An 18,572-nucleotide genomic window follows, 5' to 3' on the forward strand; every position below is an offset into this window, starting at 1 on the left:
AAAGGGGCGGTATTGGTCATACCTATGCTGATTCTTACAATTCTCAAAATCATTGAATAATTCCATTTTTGATCACAAATTTCATTTCCTTATTTTATTTACTTAGTTTATTTCTTTATTCCCTTTTATTATATACATTATTTTGAGCAAAATTAAGTCAATAATGCAACATAAGTTAGCATAAGCAAAAACTACTATTTTCTCTTAGTAAAATATTTTGCTAAGAGAAAATAGTAGTTTTTGCTTATGCTAACTTATGTTGCATTATTGACTTAATTTTGCTCAAAATAATGTATATAAAAAACTACTACAACTACTATTTTCTCTTAGTAAAATATTTTGCCCTCTCTGAGCTGCCACCTTAACGTGGTAGAGGAGTTTGCGTGTCCCAATGATCCTAGGAGCTATGTTGTCCGGGGGCTTCCATGCCCCCTGGTAGGGTCTCCCAAGACAAACAGGTCCTAGGTGAGGGATCAGACAAAGAGCAGCTCGAAGACTTCTATGGAAATGCAAGAACCGAGACTCAGATTTCCCTCGCCCGGACGCGGGTCACCGGGGCCCCCCTCCGGAGCCAGGCCCGGAGTTGGGGCACGATGGCGAGCGCCTGGTGGCCGGGCCTGTCCCCATGGGGCCCGGCCGGGCACAGCCCGAAGAGGCAACGTGGGTCCCCCCTCCAATGGGCTCACCACCCATAGCAGGGGCCATAGAGGTCGGGTGCAATGTGAGCTGGGCGGTAGCCGAAGGCAGGGCACTTGGTGGTCCGATCCTCGGCTACAGAAGCTAGCTCTTGGGACGTGGAACGTCACCTCGCTGGGGGGGAAGGAGCCTGAGCTAGTGCGCGAGGTAGAGAAGTTCCGGTTGGATATAGTCGGACTCACCTCGACGCACATTAAGGGCTCTGGAACCAGTTCTCTCGAGAGTGGCTGGACTCTCTTCCACTCTGGCGTTGCCAGCAGTGAGAGGCGACGGGCTGGGGTGGCAATTCTTGTTGCCCCCCGGCTCAGAGCCTGCATGTTGGAGTTCAACCCGGTGGACGAGAGGGTAGCTTCCCTCCGCCTTCGGGTGGGGGGACGGGTCCTGACTGTTGTTTGCGCTTACGCGCCAAACAGCAGCTCAGAGTACCCACCCTTTTTGGATTCACTCGAGGGAGTACTTGAGAGTGCTCCCCCGGGTGATTCCCTCGTTCTACTGGGGGACTTCAACGCTCATATTGGCAACGACAGTGAAACCTGGAGAGGCGTGATTGGGAAGAATGGCCGCCCGGATCTGAACCCAAGTGGTGTTTTGTTATTGGACTTTTGTGCCCGTCACGGATTGTCCATAACGAACACCATGTTCAAGCATAAGGGTGTCCATATGTGCACTTGGCACCAGGACACCCTAGGCCGCAGTTCTATGATCGACTTTGTAGTTGTGTCATCGGATTTGCGGCCTCATGTTTTGGACACTCGGGTGAAGAGAGGGGCGGAGCTTTCTACCGATCACCACCTGGTGGTGAGTTGGCTGCGATGGTGGGGGAGGATGCCGGACAGACCTGGACGCATTGTGAGGGTTTGCTGGGAACGTCTGGCAGAGTCTCCTGTCAGAGAGAGTTTCAATTCCCACCTCCGGAAGAACTTTGAACATGTCACGAGGGAGGTGCTGGACATTGAGTCCGAGTGGACCATGTTCCGCACCTCTATTGTCGAGGCGGCTGATTGGAGCTGTGGCCGCAAGGTAGTTGGTGCCTGTCGTGGCGGTAATCCTAGAACCCGTTGGTGGACACCGGCGGTGAGGGATGCCGTCAAGCTGAAGAAGGAGTCCTATCGGGTTCTTTTGGCTCATGGGACTCCTGAGGCAGCGGACAGGTACCGACAGGCCAAGCGGTGTGCGGCTTCAGCGGTCGCGGAGGCAAAAACTCGGACATGGGAGGAGTTAGGGGAAGCCATGGAAAACGACTTCCGGACGGCTTCGAAGCGATTCTGGACCACCATCCGCCGCCTCAGGAAGGGGAAGCAGTGCACTACCAACACCGTATATGGTGCGGATGGTGTTCTGCTGACCTCGACTGCGGAAGTTGTGGATCGGTGGAGGGAATACTTCGAAGACCTCCTCAATCCCACCAACACGTCTTCCTATGAGGAAGCAGTGCCTGGGGAGTCTGTGGTGGGCTCTCCTATTTCTGGGGCTGAGGTTGCTGAGGTAGTTAAAAAGCTCCTCGGTGGCAAGGCCCCGGGGGTGGATGAGATCCGCCCGGAGTTCCTTAAGGCTCTGGATGCTGTAGGGCTGTCTTGGTTGACAAGACTCTGCAGCATCGCGTGGACATCGGGGGCAGTACCTCTGGATTGGCAGACCGGGGTGGTGGTTCCTCTCTTTAAAAAGGGGAACCGGAGGGTGTGTTCTAACTATCGTGGGATCACACTCCTCAGCCTTCCCGGTAAGGTCTATTCAGGTGTACTGGAGAGGAGGCTACGCCGGATAGTCGAACCTCGGATTCAGGAGGAACAGTGTGGTTTTCGTCCTGGTCGTGGAACTGTGGACCAGCTCTATACTCTCGGCAGGGTCCTTGAGGGTGCATGGGAGTTTGCCCAACCAGTCTACATGTGCTTTGTGGACTTGGAGAAGGCATTCGACCGTGTCCCTCGGGAAGTCCTGTGGGGAGTGCTCAGAGAGTATGGGGTTTCGGACTGTCTGATTGTGGCGGTCCGCTCCCTGTATGATCAGTGTCAGAGCTTGGTTCGCATTGCCGGCAGTAAGTCGGACACGTTTCCGGTGAGGGTTGGACTCCGCCAAGGCTGCCCTTTGTCACCAATTCTGTTCATAACTTTTATGGACAGAATTTCTAGGCGCAGTCAAGGCGTTGAGGGGATCTGGTTTGGTGGCTGCAGGATTAGGTCTCTGCTTTTTGCAGATGATTTGGTCCTGATGGCTTCATCTGGCCAGGATCTTCAGCTCTCACTGGATCGGTTCGCAGCTGAGTGTGAAGCGACTGGGATGAGAATCAGCACCTCCAAGTCCGAGTCCATGGTTCTCGCCCGGAAAAGGGTGGAGTGCCATCTCCGGGTTGGGGAGGAGATCTTGCCCCAAGTGGAGGAGTTCAAATACCTCGGAGTCTTGTTCACGAGTGAGGGAAGAGTGGATCGTGAGATCGACAGGCGGATCGGTGCGGCGTCTTCAGTATTGCGGACGCTGTATCGATCCGTTGTGGTGAAGAAGGAGCTGAGCCGGAAGGCAAGGCTCTCAATTTACCGGTCGATCTACGTTCCCATCCTCACCTATGGTCATGAGCTTTGGGTTATGACCGAAAGGACAAGATCACGGGTACAAGCGGCCGAAATGAGTTTCCTCCGCCGGGTGGCGGGGCTCTCCCTTAGAGATAGGGTGAGAAGCTCTGTCATCCGGGGGGAGCTCAAAGTAAAGCCGCTGCTCCTCCACATCGAGAGGAGCCAGATGAGGTGGTTCGGGCATCTGGTCAGGATGCCACCCGAGCGCCTCCCTAAGGAGGTGTTTAGGGCATGTCCGACCGGTAGGAGGCCACGAGGAAGACCCAGGACACGTTGGGAAGACTATGTCTCCCGGCTGGCCTGGGAACGCCTCGGGATCCCCCGGGAGGAGCTGGACGAAGTGGCTGAGGAGAGGGAAGTCTGGGCTTCCCTGCTTAGGCTGCTGCCCCCGCGACCCGACCTCGGATAAGCGGAAGAAGATGGATGGATGGATGGAAAATATTTTGGGTTTTGCCCTTAAAGCCCTCCTGTGTCCAGGGACTTATTTTCTGAGTCTGTAAACAATAACAAAAATGTAATGATCGTAGTATCGACCATATACTAATACTGCACTTGGTATCGTTACTCTCGATATTTGTATCGATCCGCCCACTCCTTTTTACGTTCTAGAGCTCTAGCTTAGCGGTTAGCATGGCTTCTTGTGTACTCATATGGTGTGTAGTGTAGCATGTTAAGCTTTTTTTCATCCTCCACTGATGATACTTGTGAGAAACAGTGAATTTATCGCAATTGATGAAAGGATTAGTGACTCGCACTGTGGAGGGACGTTAGCCGCTAGCTTGTTAGCTTGGGATCTACATTGCGTTGAAGACGCGATTGCATGTCGTAGTCAAATTTGCAGAACACAGCTAGAGGGTGTCATCATCATGTATTATTACGACATGACGATAGTATTAAAAGCTCCATCATTTGCCAAATGTATATTGTATATTGTGCAATCCTAATTTAAATGTACATGATTTCATAACATAAGAACATTTTCTTTAATATTACTTGTATTCCGACACGTGACTTCTTCCCGAAGGTGAAATCAGTGGTGGTCAACCTAGCCAAGATGCAAACAGTGTGTGAACTATTTGAGTACAAAAGAGGCTTAAATCTTCCTACAAAAAGCAGATATGAGTAAAAAATCTAACTATGCAATGGAATAGATTCCTATAATTTATCAAAAAAATATTTGTCGAGTGATATCGCCGGTTGCGTTCCCAGAGATATGGAATTATTCAAACGTCATTCTACACAACAAACCAGATAGAAACTTAGAAGCATGGAGGTCTACAACTTATTTGTGTGTGGCTGGGTCGAGGAAATTGGTATCAAGACTTTCCCGGATATGTATGCATCGTTTTTGCTTAGATAAGGTTGCATTTCATGCTTTAACTTCAGGTTTGCTGCTATGTTTGTTGCTGTTGCACGCGCTGTTCACGAGTAGCGTGTTTTCCCCCGTCTTTATCAAAATATAACTATAGATGTCAACATTGTGTATGTGCTGAAAGATTCATTTATGAGTGTTGCCTTTGGTAAAAGCTCAACTCTTTTAGGTTTTGCTCACATTTGCTTTCTTTTATTTAGACTCACCGAGTTGATGCTTTTGGAAACACTCATAGCTTAACATGTTTCAGAAATACAAATAAGATCAAGATGACACTTAAATGGGAAATAATAAACCTTAAAAGTATATCAAACAAACCTTTAACGAAGTGATCACTGCAAACTTGTGCATTGTTCGACTCTGCTCCCTTGGACTGTAGTGTGAGCTGCATGCGTTTCTCATCGTTGTTTTGTAAAATCTTGCACTCTTCTGCCCTTTTTAATTACCTCTCGTGGAACATTAAAGAAACTTTTATCTTTTTTGAGATTTGGACGATTCGTACAGCCGAAAAATCAAGCATAGGTCATTTTTTCTCTTCGAGAAAAGCTAAGTGGCGCCTAGTACTCATTGAGAACATAGCTAGCTTGACCACCACCCATATTTAATGGGCAGGACGTGAGCCGGACGTGACGTACGTAAAATCCAAGTAACAGTTAATATATGTACTGAATCTTTACTGAAGTGTCATGATTGTCTTTTTTTTTTCGGGGCAAATAAACAAGAATTTAATGCACAACTTAATTCCTTACAAGGCTAACAACAATGCAGCGGTGTGCCTGCTCTACCTGGGCCGGCTCAAGGAGTCTCTGGGCAAGCTGGAAGGCCTGGTTCAACAGGACCCAGCACTCTACCTGCATGAGAGCGTGCTCTTCAACCTGACCACTATGTACGAGCTGGAATCCTCACGCAGCACCCAGAAAAAGCAGGCACTTTTGGAGGCCGTGGCCTGTCGAGAAGGCGACAGCTTTAACACTCAGTGCCTCAAACTGGCCTGACAAGTAAGACGAGGACTGGAGGGGGGAAACAGTATCACACCTTCTACTGGTAAAATGATGTTCTTTGCTTGAATTGGTTTCCCAAAAGTGGTTTACTCTGACAGTACATCATCTATAATAACTAGATGTGTTAACTTCAGTCTGTCAGGAAAGTGTTCACATTTTTGGAAATACACACATTTATATGTGAAGAGTTACCATAAATGGCAGTTTAGTTTGGCTTTGTCCACACAACACAACATCTAGTACTACTTATATTATCACTATCATTATTAACAACAATACTGTACTTCTTAAAAAAGACCACCCAAATTACTCTATAATGCTTTAGAAATACACCTTTTTTTTTTTATTAAATCAACAAGGTAGTCAGGAAAATGGTTCATTACAGAACTGTACAAGCTTTCGCTTTTTGTTTGATCAGTTTGCATTTTAATAGCGTTAGCATATTTGATTGTTAAATATGTGGCTGTTTTAACTGTCATGTTATGAGCTGCTAGCGGATATCAACTGTTGTCTCAGTCATGCAGGAAGTCACAATATTGCAATGATGATACTTTACATGTGTTAGGATGCATACATAGGGGCAGCTATTTTTCCAGCATACTCTTGATACCAAGATAATTACCTCTGCTTGGTAATTATTTACAGTGGAATTACTGTCTGTCAAATATCATAGATACATTGCACTACGCCTGCAGTGGTGATTTTAAAGAGAGGACTTGACACGGGCATTATGCTAAGAGCCATTCTCCAAGACTAATAAGCATGCACGAGTCCATACAAAGCTTCTCCATGTAAGCAGACACCTGTAATACGGGATTAACGGTCTGATTCCACCTTTTCTTGCTGGGGTTTAAGTCAGACAATATTCACTGCTATTGCATTGCAACTTGTCCAAAACATAAGTTAATATCATATTTTGGTCGAGCTTTGTCTGGGATCTAAATGTCAGTGTTTCCATATTGTGTTGATCATAACAGATTCTGTCTTAACCTTAATAAAAGAAACATTTTAAACAAAAACATGTTTTATATAAAAAAAAATTCTCGAAAGCAATGATGAAGCAGTCCATATAATTATTAGACATAGCACTGTTACAATGAAATATCAGTCGAAACACTGGTTGTTGGTTGCATTCATTTCTTTATTAGGAAGCTGTATGCAGTGTAGTGCTGGAAAATCTTTAGTTACTATAGCTGTTATAATTTCCCTTTGTCAGTGATGAAGATAGAAGATAAAAAATCTATTTAATATGTTAATTGTTGAATATAATTGATTATATAATTGTTGACGTAAACAAGTTAATAATTTAGTCATGCACCTTTAAGTTGAGTCAGGCCGTTTACCGGGCAGCTATGTTTACGTTTCCGGGGTCTTTGAGTCAGCGTGTTGAACAGTGTGTATGCTGGTGAAAAAGTCACAAAGAAATACGTTGAAACGTAAAACCGGTGTCCTTATTCCCTAACCGGAGTACGCTCACGGGTGAAGAATCCCAGCACAACAACAACATCAGTTTATCCACGTGGTTCTTTAATAATAGCAATTTTAAAATATTTGATATATTTATTTGACCACAGCTAAAGTTATTTTTTTGCATTTCCCACAATCATCAATATGCGCTGACTGCTAAGTAGGTCAACACTTTGTCTAAGATTTAACATTATTCATGTGTGGGTACTGCATTGTGTTAACCTTATTTTTCCGACTATAAACCGTACCAGTATATAAGCCGCACCTACTAAATTTTAGAAGAAATAATTTTTTTATATAAGCCACAGATATATACTGATACATTTTAAAATGGGATATTTGCTGTATTTTTCATACCATAGGTCGCATTGGATTACAAGGCGCACTGCCGATGAGCGGGTCTATTTCGATACAAAAGGCGCATTAAAGGGATCATATTATGATTTGGGATGTGTCACTTGCAAAAAATGTGGGAAGCTATTTCATACGTTTCCCGCAACCCAGAAAGGAGAACACTATGGGAAATAAAGGTTCGCCATGTATATATATATATATAATTATTATAAGTATGTATTAATACAATTTATAAATATATATATATATATATATATATATAAATATTTATATTAATATATATAGATATAGATGTATAGATACATATCTATATACATATACTGTATATGAATATAAATAGATATTAATATTAAAAATATATATACATATTATAAATATATACATATTATAAATATATACATATATATATAAAAGTATACATGTTATATATATATGAATATGTATTTGAATAAATATATATATATATATATATATATATATATATATCGATATATATATATATATCTATATATCAATCTATATAGATATATATCTATATATATATATATGGATGTATATATATGCATCTATATATAGATATATATCTATATAGATAGATATATAGATATTTATATTAATATATATATTTTTAATATTATATATTTATATTAATATATATATATATAGATATGTATCTATATAGATTTGTCTATATATATCTATATATATATAGATATATAGATATCTACTATCTATATATAGACATATAGAGACATATCTATGTAGATATATGTGTGTGTATATATATATATATATATATATATATATATATATATATATATATATATATATATATATATATATATATGTGTGTGTGTGTGTGCTTCAAAATAGCACCTTTTCTGCATGTCACCAATAAGCCAAACTAAACTCATAAAATAGTGCAGTAAAAAGCAGCATTAGTTCAGTATTCTAGTTAATATGGTGAGAATGAAATCAGGAAATCTTGAACTCGCCACAGCAAAACCAATGAAAAATATTCAAAAAAGCAAAAGTGAAAGCACAGGCATATGCGCAGGCACGTGAGTGCCTTTTGACCAATCAATGAGGAGATTGCTTTTGTGTGACTGCCATCTACTGGTCACACTTATCATTACATAAACTGGAAATTGTGATGTATCATGTCGTTTTTGATTGATTGATTGAGACTTATTAGTAGGTTGCACAGTGAAGTACATATTCCGTACAATTGACCACTAAATGGTAACACCCGATGGTAACACCCGAATAAGTTGTTCAACTTGTTTAAGTCGGGGTCCACTTAAATTGATTCATGATACAGATATATACAATCATCATAATGCAGTCATCACACAAGATAATCATCAGGGTGTATACATTGAATTATTTACATTGTTTACAATCCGGGTTGTGGAGGGGGGGGGGGGGGGGGGGCGGTTAGGTTTGGCTGTTATCATCAGTCAACAATTGAGAACAGAGAAATGGATATTGAAACAGTGTAGGTCTGACTTGGTAGGATTTGTACAGCAAGTAGTGGACATAGAGAGAGAGAGAGAGATCAGAAGGCATAAGAAAAAGTATCTACATTTGATTATTAACAATCCGGGGAGGGTGTTAGTTTAGGGTTGAAGTTGCCTGGAGGTGTACTTTTATTGCGGTTTTGAAGGATGATAGAGATGCCCTTTCTTGTATACCTGTTGGGAGCGCATTCCACATTGATGTGGCATAGAAAGAGAATGAGTTAAGACCTTTGTTAGATCGGAATCTGGGTTTAACATGGTTAGTGGAGCTACCCCTGGTGTTGTGGTTATGGCGGTCATTTACGTTATGGAAGTAGTTTGACAAGTACTTCGGTATCAGGGAGGTGTAGCGGATTTTATAGACTAGGCTCAGTGCAAGTTGTTTTACTCTGTCCTCCACCCTGAGCCAGCCCACTTTGAAGAAGTGGGTAGGAGTGAGGTGTGATCTGGGGTGGAGGTCTAGAAGTAATCTGACTAGTTTGTTCTGGGATGTTTGGAGTTTAGATTTGAGGGTTTTGGAGGTGCTAGGGTACCAGGAGGTGCAAGCGTAATCGAAAAAGGGTTGAACGAGAGTTCCCGCTAGAATCCTCATGGTGCTTTTGTTGACCAGAGAGGAGATTCTATAGAGAAATCTCGTTCGTTGGTTGACCTTTTTGATTACCTTGGTTGACATTTTATCACAGGAAAGATTAGCCTCTAGAATGGAACCTAGGTAGGTGACCTCATCTTTCCTGGTGATAACAATGTCACCCACTTTTATAGTGAAGTCATTGACTTTCTTAAGGTTGATGTGGGACCCAAACAGGATGGAATTCGTTTTACCCAAGTATATGGATAGCTTGTTGTCAGCGAGCCAGGTGCAAGTTCTACAGAGTTCAGCACCAAGGATTTACTCCACCTGTGACTTGTCCTTGTCTGATACCAGCAGGGCCGAGTCATCCGCAAACAAGAACAATTCACAGTCGCATGCATGCATGTTCGAAATAAACTCAAACTGAACTCAACTCAACCATGTACCAAATAGCATTGCTTTGAGGTCGGTAAACACAACCAGAATAAATCTGTACATAAGGCGCAGTGTTGATTTTTGAGAAAATGAAAGGATTTTAAGTGTGCTGTATAGTCTGAAATATACGGTACATAAAAATAGGCTCCAGCACCCCCACGACCCTGAAAGGGACAAGCGGTAGAAATGTATGGATGGATAAAAAATATTTTGTGAACGTGTTTTTTTTACATACCTTAATTGTTTCCAAACCATGCCTGTAAAACAGCTGATCAACCATAACAGAAAAGTCATTGATGTCTTTATTCATCCTATTTGAGATTAATAAGACGTTCTCCTTTTTTAATAAGGTTTTAAGATGTTTATCAGGAATCTTCTTCTGTATTTTGTATACACTTTGAGTTTAAACAGTTTCGTAAAGTGTATCATTGTGGTACATTGTTTGATTTATTTGCTTAATCCATTCCATAATTTAGATTTAAACAATCCATGGTTTAGCCGCACCTTTGTATAAGCCGCAGGGTTCAAAGCTCGGGGAAAAAAGTAGCAGCCAGAAAATACGGTAACCACTAGAGTGAATTTGCAGCTTCTTGCAATTGTGCAATTATGCAACCTTGACAAATATTCCAAACTGGAGCAACTAAGCAACTAGTGGTCGATCATGTGGTGCTTTGCTCCGTTACAGCCGCTCTGCAGAGAAGCCACATACTTCTTTCGACTCTCGAGGTCATCCGCTGGCCGGTTGTGGCATTTCCAAATCGGTTTCCCCACAAACAGCCTCATTGCCTTTGTGTAGTTCTGTGAAGAGATGTAAAAAAATAAAAAATTACTGCAATTTGTCTCGTCCCATGTACCGCGGTTTACTGTGCATTCGACACTGTAAAATAACTATATTAGCAGTATTCAAGCAGGTTGTACTCTTCTAGGAATGTAAAAAATAATATGCTTCCTCATGTGTTTAATCACAAAAAAATGATCGCATTGATCATGTATTGACGCCGATTAATCACACATTTTATTTTGACCCTACATGCTTTTTTACCTTAACCGCGGATAGTTACCCGAAAGGCGGCCCAAGTTGCGATATGGTCAGTGACCGAAGCATAACTTGTGGTTAATCTGATTTAAAAATATATATCATTCGGCAGTACTCTTTTTCTATTGTGCTATTGATCATATATTATTTTGAAAGATTTCTCACTTGGGGAGTAACATGAAATTACACAAGCCGCAGAAGAATCGTGTTTTCCGAATCAATATATGTTTTAGCTCAGTAACATTAAATTAATAAAACTTTGAATAACTTTTGTGTGTTTTACATCAAATGCTCCAAGTACTTAAATAAGTGTCACATTTTTTCCCTTCAAGAAAAAGGTGGTGCCTTTTAAATAAGATGCCAACATGTAAACCATACCAAATCAACACATTAGTTGTACATTTTCATATGTTTATTTTACTGGAGGCAAAATATTAACACAATTGTATTGCATTTGATTATAATTTGCAAATAAGCAAAAGGTAATTTGTTGACAAGCACCGAGTTTCGATGTTCTTTTGTATTTATTCATCACTAAAATCTAGGGATGTCCGATAATGGCTTTTTGCCGATATCCCGATACTGTCCAACTCTTTAATTACCGATACCGATATCAACCGATACTGATATCAACCGACATATGCAGTAGTGGAATTAACACATTATTATGCCTAATTTGGACAACCAGGTGTGGTGAAGATAAGGTACTTTTTTTAAAAATTAATAAAATAAGATAAATAAATTAAAAACATTTTCTTGAATAAAAAAAGAAAATAAAACAATATAAAAACAGTTACCGTATTTTTCGGACTATAAGTCGCAGTTTTTTTCATACTTATACATGTTTTTTTCCTTCTTTATTATGCATTTTCGGCAGGTGCGACTTATACTCCGGTGCGACTTATACTCCGAAAAATACGGTACATAGAAACTAGTAATTAATTAAACTGTTAAAGGTTAGTACTATTAGTGGACCAGCAGCACGCACAATCATGTGTGCTTACGGACTGTATCCCTTGCAGACTGTATTGATATATATTGATATATAATGTAGGAACCAGAATATTAATAACAGAAAGAAACAACCCTTTTGTGTGAATGAGTGTAAATGAGGGAGGAAGGTTTTTTGGGTTGGTGCACTAATTGTAAGTGTATCTTGTGTTTTTTATGTTGATTTAATAAAATAAAATAAAATGTAATTAAAAAAACGATACCGATAATTTCCTATATTACATTTTAACGCATTTATCGGCCGATAATATCGGCAGGCCGATATTATCGAACATCTCTACTAAAATCCTTAAGTGTGCCGTTTGTTATTTCAGAGTTTGTAACAGCATTTGTTAGGGTTGTCATGCCAGAAGACCCAGCAACACTGTTTTCAGGCCTGGAGGTTCTTATCCAAGATTTTGGAATGTTTGGATCAGGGGTCTCCAACCACTTTTGATTTTGAGTTGCTCACCAAAAGGTCAAAATATATCTTCTCAAACTCTCAGTATTTAAATCCCTAACTGTTCAATTCAGACAGTGTACCTCTAAATAATGACCACAGAATAGAACAAAAACAACCACACTTTTAGAGTGGATGTCTGCTTCCTAATTAAAATACAACTCAAATGTTGTCAGTCATAAATTAAACAAATAAAACATTTACTTTTGTCAAAATCGCTCTAACAATGATTTCAAAACCTGAACTAGAAAGAAATGCAAGAAGCAGATGAACATATTTTTTTGTAGATTTTTTAACACAAAATATGAGTTGTAGATACCGACATGTTTATGTCCTGGCCAAACAAGCGTATTCCCTTTGTTTGGGTTAAAATAAGTTATGAAAGTTTAGTAGCTCTCAGGAGATTTTCAGAAGTGGCTTTCAGAAGAAAAAAATGTTGAAGACCCCTAGTTTGGATGGTGTTATCATATTCACCAAGCTGATTAATAACTAGGGCATTTAGTAGTACGCCAAATAATCACTTAATTAAATATTCAAACACGGTGTTACTGTTCAAACTATGTGTGATGCTACAGTGGCCAAATTTTTTTACTTATTGTTAGCCTTGTTTTTCATGAATATTTAGGCCTACTATGCTACTGCATTTTAATGTGGGTCATTATGGTGGTACTTGGAGAGCCAAATGTTTTATAAGGTGGTACTTGGTGAAAAAAGTTTGAGAGCAAATTAATCCAGCAATCATTATTTTATTTTTCCAAGTGTAGTTCAAACTTACGGTCTCGTCCAATGTGAAGCGGTGGTATATGCCAGCTGGCAGCGTAATCAGGTCACCTTTGCCCACAGCGATTCTTATCCAGCGGTCCTCCTTGTCCCGGACGTCGAAATATGCCTGGCCATCAAGGATGTAGCGAACCTCATCGTCCAAATGTAGGTGTTCCGTATAGAACCTCTTTAACTGAGAGATATCGAAACGTTCATTCAAAAGATATGTTTGTGAATACATGACTTTTTTGAAATGCATGAACAGCAGACCTTGGTATTCCTCCGCCCCACTTTTGTTGTGAATCGGTTTGACTGACATTTTTGCAGTAAGCATTTCTCCGGTTTACTGTCATTGAATTCACGCAAATTGGAAAAACAAGTTTATTTTGTTTTGAAACACAAACAAATTAATTGTAAAACAAGTGTTTTTCTTACAGCATCAATGAGCAATAACTGGATATGAGTTTATTATTTTTCACAACAAAAATGAAAATCATTACTTTGCCGAAACGAAGAAACTGACCAAAAACAGATGTATTTTTTTAGATTCTGACACTGGAAAAAAAAATATCCATCCATTTTCTACCGCTTGTCCCTTTCGGGGTCGCGGGGGGTGCTGGAGCCAGATAGACAGACAAGATTCACATATGAAAAGTACAATTAAAATTAGACTTAGACTTCCTTTTTATTGTCATTCAAATATGTACTTTACAGTACAGATAAAAACAAAATGTTGTTGCATTAGCTCATGGTAGTGCAGGATAAAAAAATCAATAAGGTGCAGATATAAATAAATAGATTACTGTACAGATAAATATATTGCACTTTTACATATGCATCCACGTTTATGGATGTATGTTATATTTTCTTTATATTCCAGCGAGTTAATCCATTTTTGGGGGGAATTGAGGGGATTATTATGATGCGTTCAACAGTCTTACAGCCTGAGGGAAGAAGCTGTTACAGAACCTGGAGGTTCTGCTACTGAAGCTGTGGAACCTCTTTCTAGAGTCCAGCAGTGAAAACAGTCCTTTGTGGGGGTGGGAGGAGTCGCTGCAGATTTTCTGAGCCCTGGTCAGGCAGTGGCTTTTTGCCATCTCCCGGATAGGAGGAAGAGGAGTCCTGATGATCTTTTCCGCCCTCCTCACCACTCTCTGGAGAGACTTCCAGTCTGAGGCACTGCAGGCTCCAGTCCAGACAGGCTCTCTATAGTGCCTCTGTAGAATGTGGTGAGAATGGGGGGAGGGAGCTGTGCTCTTTTCAGCCGATGCAAAAAGTGCATGTGCTGCTGAGCTCTTTTTTACAAGGGTCCCTATGTGTGTAGGGACCAGGTCATATTGTCTGCACCCCCAGGAACTTAGTGCTGCTTACGATCTCCACCGCTGTGCCGTTGATGAAGAGTGGAGTGTGGCTGAACTGGTGCTTCCTGAAGTCGACGATGATCTCCTTGGTCTTGTTGACATTCAGGACCAGGTTGTTAGTTCTGCACCATTCAACCAGATGTTTCACCTCCTCCCTGTAGTCCATGTCATTGTTGTCACGGATGAGGCCCACTACTGTTGTGTACTTCACAATGTGGTTAGTAGTGGACCTGGCGCAGCAGTCATGAGTCATCAACGTGAACAGCAGTGGACTCAGGACTCAGCCCTGGGGGGAGCCGGTGCTCAGGTAGATGGCACTGAAGGTGTTGTTGCCCACTCTCACAGACTGAGGTCTGTCTGTGAAGAAATCAAGCAGCCAGTTGCATAGGGGGGTACTGAATCCAAGGGGGGCCAGTTTGCTCACCAAGTGCTGCGGGATGATGGTGTTGAACGCCGAGCTGAAGTCCAGGAACAACATCCGCACGTGTGTGTCCTTTCCTTCCAGATGTTCTAAGCTCAGGTGGAGTGCAGAGGAGATGGCGTCCTCCGTGGAGCGGTTAGGGCGATAAGCAAACTGGTATGGGTCGAATGTGGGGGGAAGTCTGGAGACAATATATTCCTTTACCAGCCTCTCGAAGCACTTCATTATGATGGGGGTGAGTGCAACGGGGCGGTAATTATTGAGGGAGGAGATTGTGGGTTTTTTAGGCACTGGAATGATTGTGGCCGTATTCAAGCATGATGGTATCACAGCCTGGGTCAGCGAGATGTTGAAGATGTCTGTGAGAACCCCAGCCAGCTGGTCTGCACATCCCTTAAGCACCTTGCCCGGAATGTCATCAGGTCCTGGTGCTTTCCGGGGGTTTACTCTCCTCAGGGTTTTCCGGACATCCGCTGTGTCCAGGTTGAGCGGCTGCTCATCAGGGCAAGGGATGGATTTCCTCGCCGGAATGGTGTTAAGTGCCTCAAACCTTGCAACGTGGTTGTTTAGGTCATTAAGGAAGCTGATGCTGTTGTCACAGGGACGGGGGGCAGCTTTATAGTCCGTGATGACGTGTATGCCCTGCCACATTCGTCTAGTGTTTGTGGGTTCTCGAAGGAGTCCTGCACTTTCTGACTGTGAGCACGCTTTGCAACCCTAATGGCACGGTTCAGGTTAGCTCTGGCTGTTTTAAGTGCGACCATGTCGCCAGATTTAAAAGCCGTATTCCGAGCCTTCAGCATTGAAATTAAACTATTTTTAGATGCAGTTATTGCTTTTCGACGCAAAAATGTTTAATATTTTCCCTCTTAAATTTTTAAATTACATTCAAATAAACCAAAATGTTATTTGTTTTTTGATCACCATTCATAAAACTAAAATTAAATAAAGATACACTGACCATATTATCATACAGTCAAACAATGCCTGTAACAAACAAGTTCATGGGACTCGAGTGCTCAAACCACGTTAGTGACTCGGTCAGTCTTTGCTGTTTTTATTGATGAGAGTACAAGTGCAAAAAATCTACCATGGAGGCCAAAGAATGTTGTAAGTGTCAGGACTTTGATTTAAAAAAAGAGGCGCAAGAAGCATGACTGAATTCAAGAAATAAATAATAACCTGCTCATCATCGCCTTAGCCAACAAAAGCCTCCAAAAAAAGGTAAAAGTGGTGTTTATCCATTTTCAATTGTCATTTATATAGATATATACTGTATGGTTTGCATGTAAAACCATCATGTGTTTTGTTTTAATACCTAGAACGGCAAATTCATGTGCAATATTTATGAGACAAAGTGCTTTGGCTTTTGGAACATATTACTAATAAAAGCAGGAGGTAGCACTGTGTTCATATAACACAGTGACTTGTAATTACCATCTCCTCATAATTTGGCAGTGTGTTCTTCTCAACGGTGATTATGTCCATGTAAGAGTAGCCTTGCTCTTCCCTGATCAGCTGCAACTGTGGGTCATCCTCATGGATGTCTGCATTCAGCTGCAACAACAACACAGTCAAAGTGACATTAAACAAACAGCAACACAACACAACACAAGAACAAAAAATGCCGCAAAGCACTACTTAGGGTCACAAAAAAGTGTAATTTGCAGACACCAGCTGGAATGATCAGCATGTGACTATGGTGGCTGTGACGTAACCGTTACCTTCCAGTGGAAAACTCCGATGTTTTTTAAAGTCTCCAACGAAACGGGCTGATTCGGCTGAAGTTTGTGCGGCTTCCTCTGGTCTTCGTCAGAGTTGTCCATGTACCAAGCTTCGATCCCCATGTTGAGCGCACCGTAAACCGCCACAACAAGACGTGAAGCAGGAAACGTGTAGCTCGTTCTGTCTCAACGGCGGACAATGCTGCCTTCAAGTACCCTCGGTCGATCTGGTAGTCAAATCATCACGTGACAAAGACTGAGTGAAGACTAAGTGAACTCAAGTTGTATGTGTTAGGTTAGTTTGAATTACAGCATAAATTATGTTAGTTTTGTTTTAAATACAGCGTAACCTATTTTTATGGAATTGCCTCTTTGTGATGTTAAATTCCTGTTATAAGCTGTTATATAGTATATGCCTTGAGCTCTTATCTTGAAGGCGCTAAGAGCGGAAATGGTGACACATTGTGGTGGAGCGCAGTTTTGAAAACAAACGAAATAAAGCGGTCCTCGTGTAAAAATGGAGCCTCCGTGTTTGTTATTTTGTAGTTTTATACAGTATAGGCGACATATATAAACCCTCGGTTACATTGGTGGCAGCGGTGGGACCAAGGTCCCGCAAAATAAAGACGTCTAAGTACCGTTGTTGTACCGAAATCAGTTACCCATCGGAATTTGAAACTGCAGGGGGAGATGTTCCCATGGCGTTTGTTTGATGGTTAAACGGCAGGCCCAAAGAGGAGGAGAAGAAGAACGCTTGCGTAAATGGCGTAAACTATCCTTAATGCTGAAACGTCAGTTGTCAGAATTTCAGCATTAATAAATTACACATATTCTGGAAATCAATGACTTACTTTCATTATAGTATGAGTCCATTGTATCAGCTGTTGATTTTCTCTCACACACATACATTTTCCAATATAGATAAGGCTATACATGCACATGCGGTTGTTCTGTTTGTTATGGCTGTATGTTCCCTATTCTTAAGCCAGGCACCTCAATTACAATTTCCTGCCCTTTTTTACACACCCCCTCCCTTCATCTCCATACACTTTTTCTCATTTGGACCCCCAGAATCAGGACGCACGAAGGTTACATTTTCCGATAAGCAGTGACTTGGCCATCAGATTTCGAGACCTTACTGTATGTTCCCTATTCTTAAGCCAGGCACCTCACATACCATTCCCTGCCCTTTTTACACCCCCCTCCCTTCATCTCCATTCACCTTTTCTCATTTGGACCCCCAGAATCAGGACGCACGAAGGTAAATTTTCCGATAAGCAGTGACTTGGCCGTCAGATTTCGAGACTTCACTGCATCTTTCAGCATTTATAATACAGATTTTTATTAAAATACATATACCGTAACCAGTGTTGGGACTAACGCGTTACAAAGTAACGCGTTACTGTAACGCCGTTAGTTTCGGCGGTACCTAGTAATCTAACGCGTTATTTTTTATATTCAGTAACTCAGTTACCGTTACTACATGATGCGTTACTGCGTTATTTTACGTTACTTTTTATGTAGTATAAAGTGTGTTTTATCGGAGCGCTGCTGTGTCATCGTTCTGATTCTTCTTGTGTCACAAGCCGGAGAAGAGAGACATGCGCTCTGTGTGGGTGTGTGTGAGTGAGGAGAGGGAGGGAGGGGAGGGGAGGGGGGCGTGTCTGATCACGGCGGAGCCAGAAGTCGAGTTTGCTAACATGGAGATATTTTCACTACTTTTCTTTTGTCGAGCACAGAGAAAAGAACATTTTAGTTAAATGTAAATTGTGCTTTGGATCAAAGATCCCATCTACTGCCCAAAACAGCAATTCAAATCTGCTGAAACAAGCTAC

General features: G+C 41.6%; 2 protein-coding genes across 3 annotated transcripts in view; one reads left to right on the top strand and one right to left on the bottom strand.

The window, feature by feature from the left end:
* trappc12 (trafficking protein particle complex subunit 12) overlaps window positions 1-7,621 on the top strand; it is a 64,000-nt gene extending 56,379 nt beyond the window's left edge. For both annotated transcript variants that reach the window (XM_061968518.1, XM_061968517.1), the window contains exon 12: window positions 5,388-7,621. In XM_061968518.1, the coding sequence (XP_061824502.1) occupies window positions 5,388-5,630 (243 nt within the window). In that variant the 3' untranslated portion in view covers window positions 5,631-7,621. The remainder of the gene's footprint in view (window positions 1-5,387) is intronic.
* Window positions 7,622-10,267: 2,646 nt separating this feature from the next.
* On the bottom strand, window positions 10,268-17,416 carry adi1 (acireductone dioxygenase 1). The gene is made up of 4 exons (XM_061968526.2): window positions 16,738-17,416; window positions 16,451-16,570; window positions 13,245-13,424; window positions 10,268-10,781 (listed from the first exon to the last, which is right to left on the bottom strand). Exons 1-4 carry the CDS (start codon window positions 16,858-16,860, stop codon window positions 10,632-10,634), a joined length of 573 nt encoding a protein of 190 aa, XP_061824510.1. The 5' UTR covers window positions 16,861-17,416; the 3' UTR covers window positions 10,268-10,631.
* Window positions 17,417-18,572: the final 1,156 nt, after the last annotated feature.

This window comes from Nerophis lumbriciformis, linkage group LG08 (assembly GCF_033978685.3).
Source record: "Nerophis lumbriciformis linkage group LG08, RoL_Nlum_v2.1, whole genome shotgun sequence".
NCBI classification, from domain to species: Eukaryota; Metazoa; Chordata; class Actinopteri; order Syngnathiformes; family Syngnathidae; genus Nerophis; species Nerophis lumbriciformis.

What these genes read in the sequence shown, in the direction of transcription:
- adi1 (XM_061968526.2), bottom strand. Translation starts at nt 16,860, where the DNA reads ATGGGGATCGAAGCTTGGTACATGGACAACTCTGACGAAGACCAGAGG. An exon ending in TGCCAAATTATGAGGAGATG is followed by an intron (nt 13,425 to 16,450) that starts GTAATTACAAGT and finishes GATATCTCTCAG; the next exon opens with TTAAAGAGGTTCTATACGGA. An exon ending in GCTTCACATTGGACGAGACC is followed by an intron (nt 10,782 to 13,244) that starts GTAAGTTTGAAC and finishes ATCTCTTCACAG; the next exon opens with AACTACACAAAGGCAATGAG.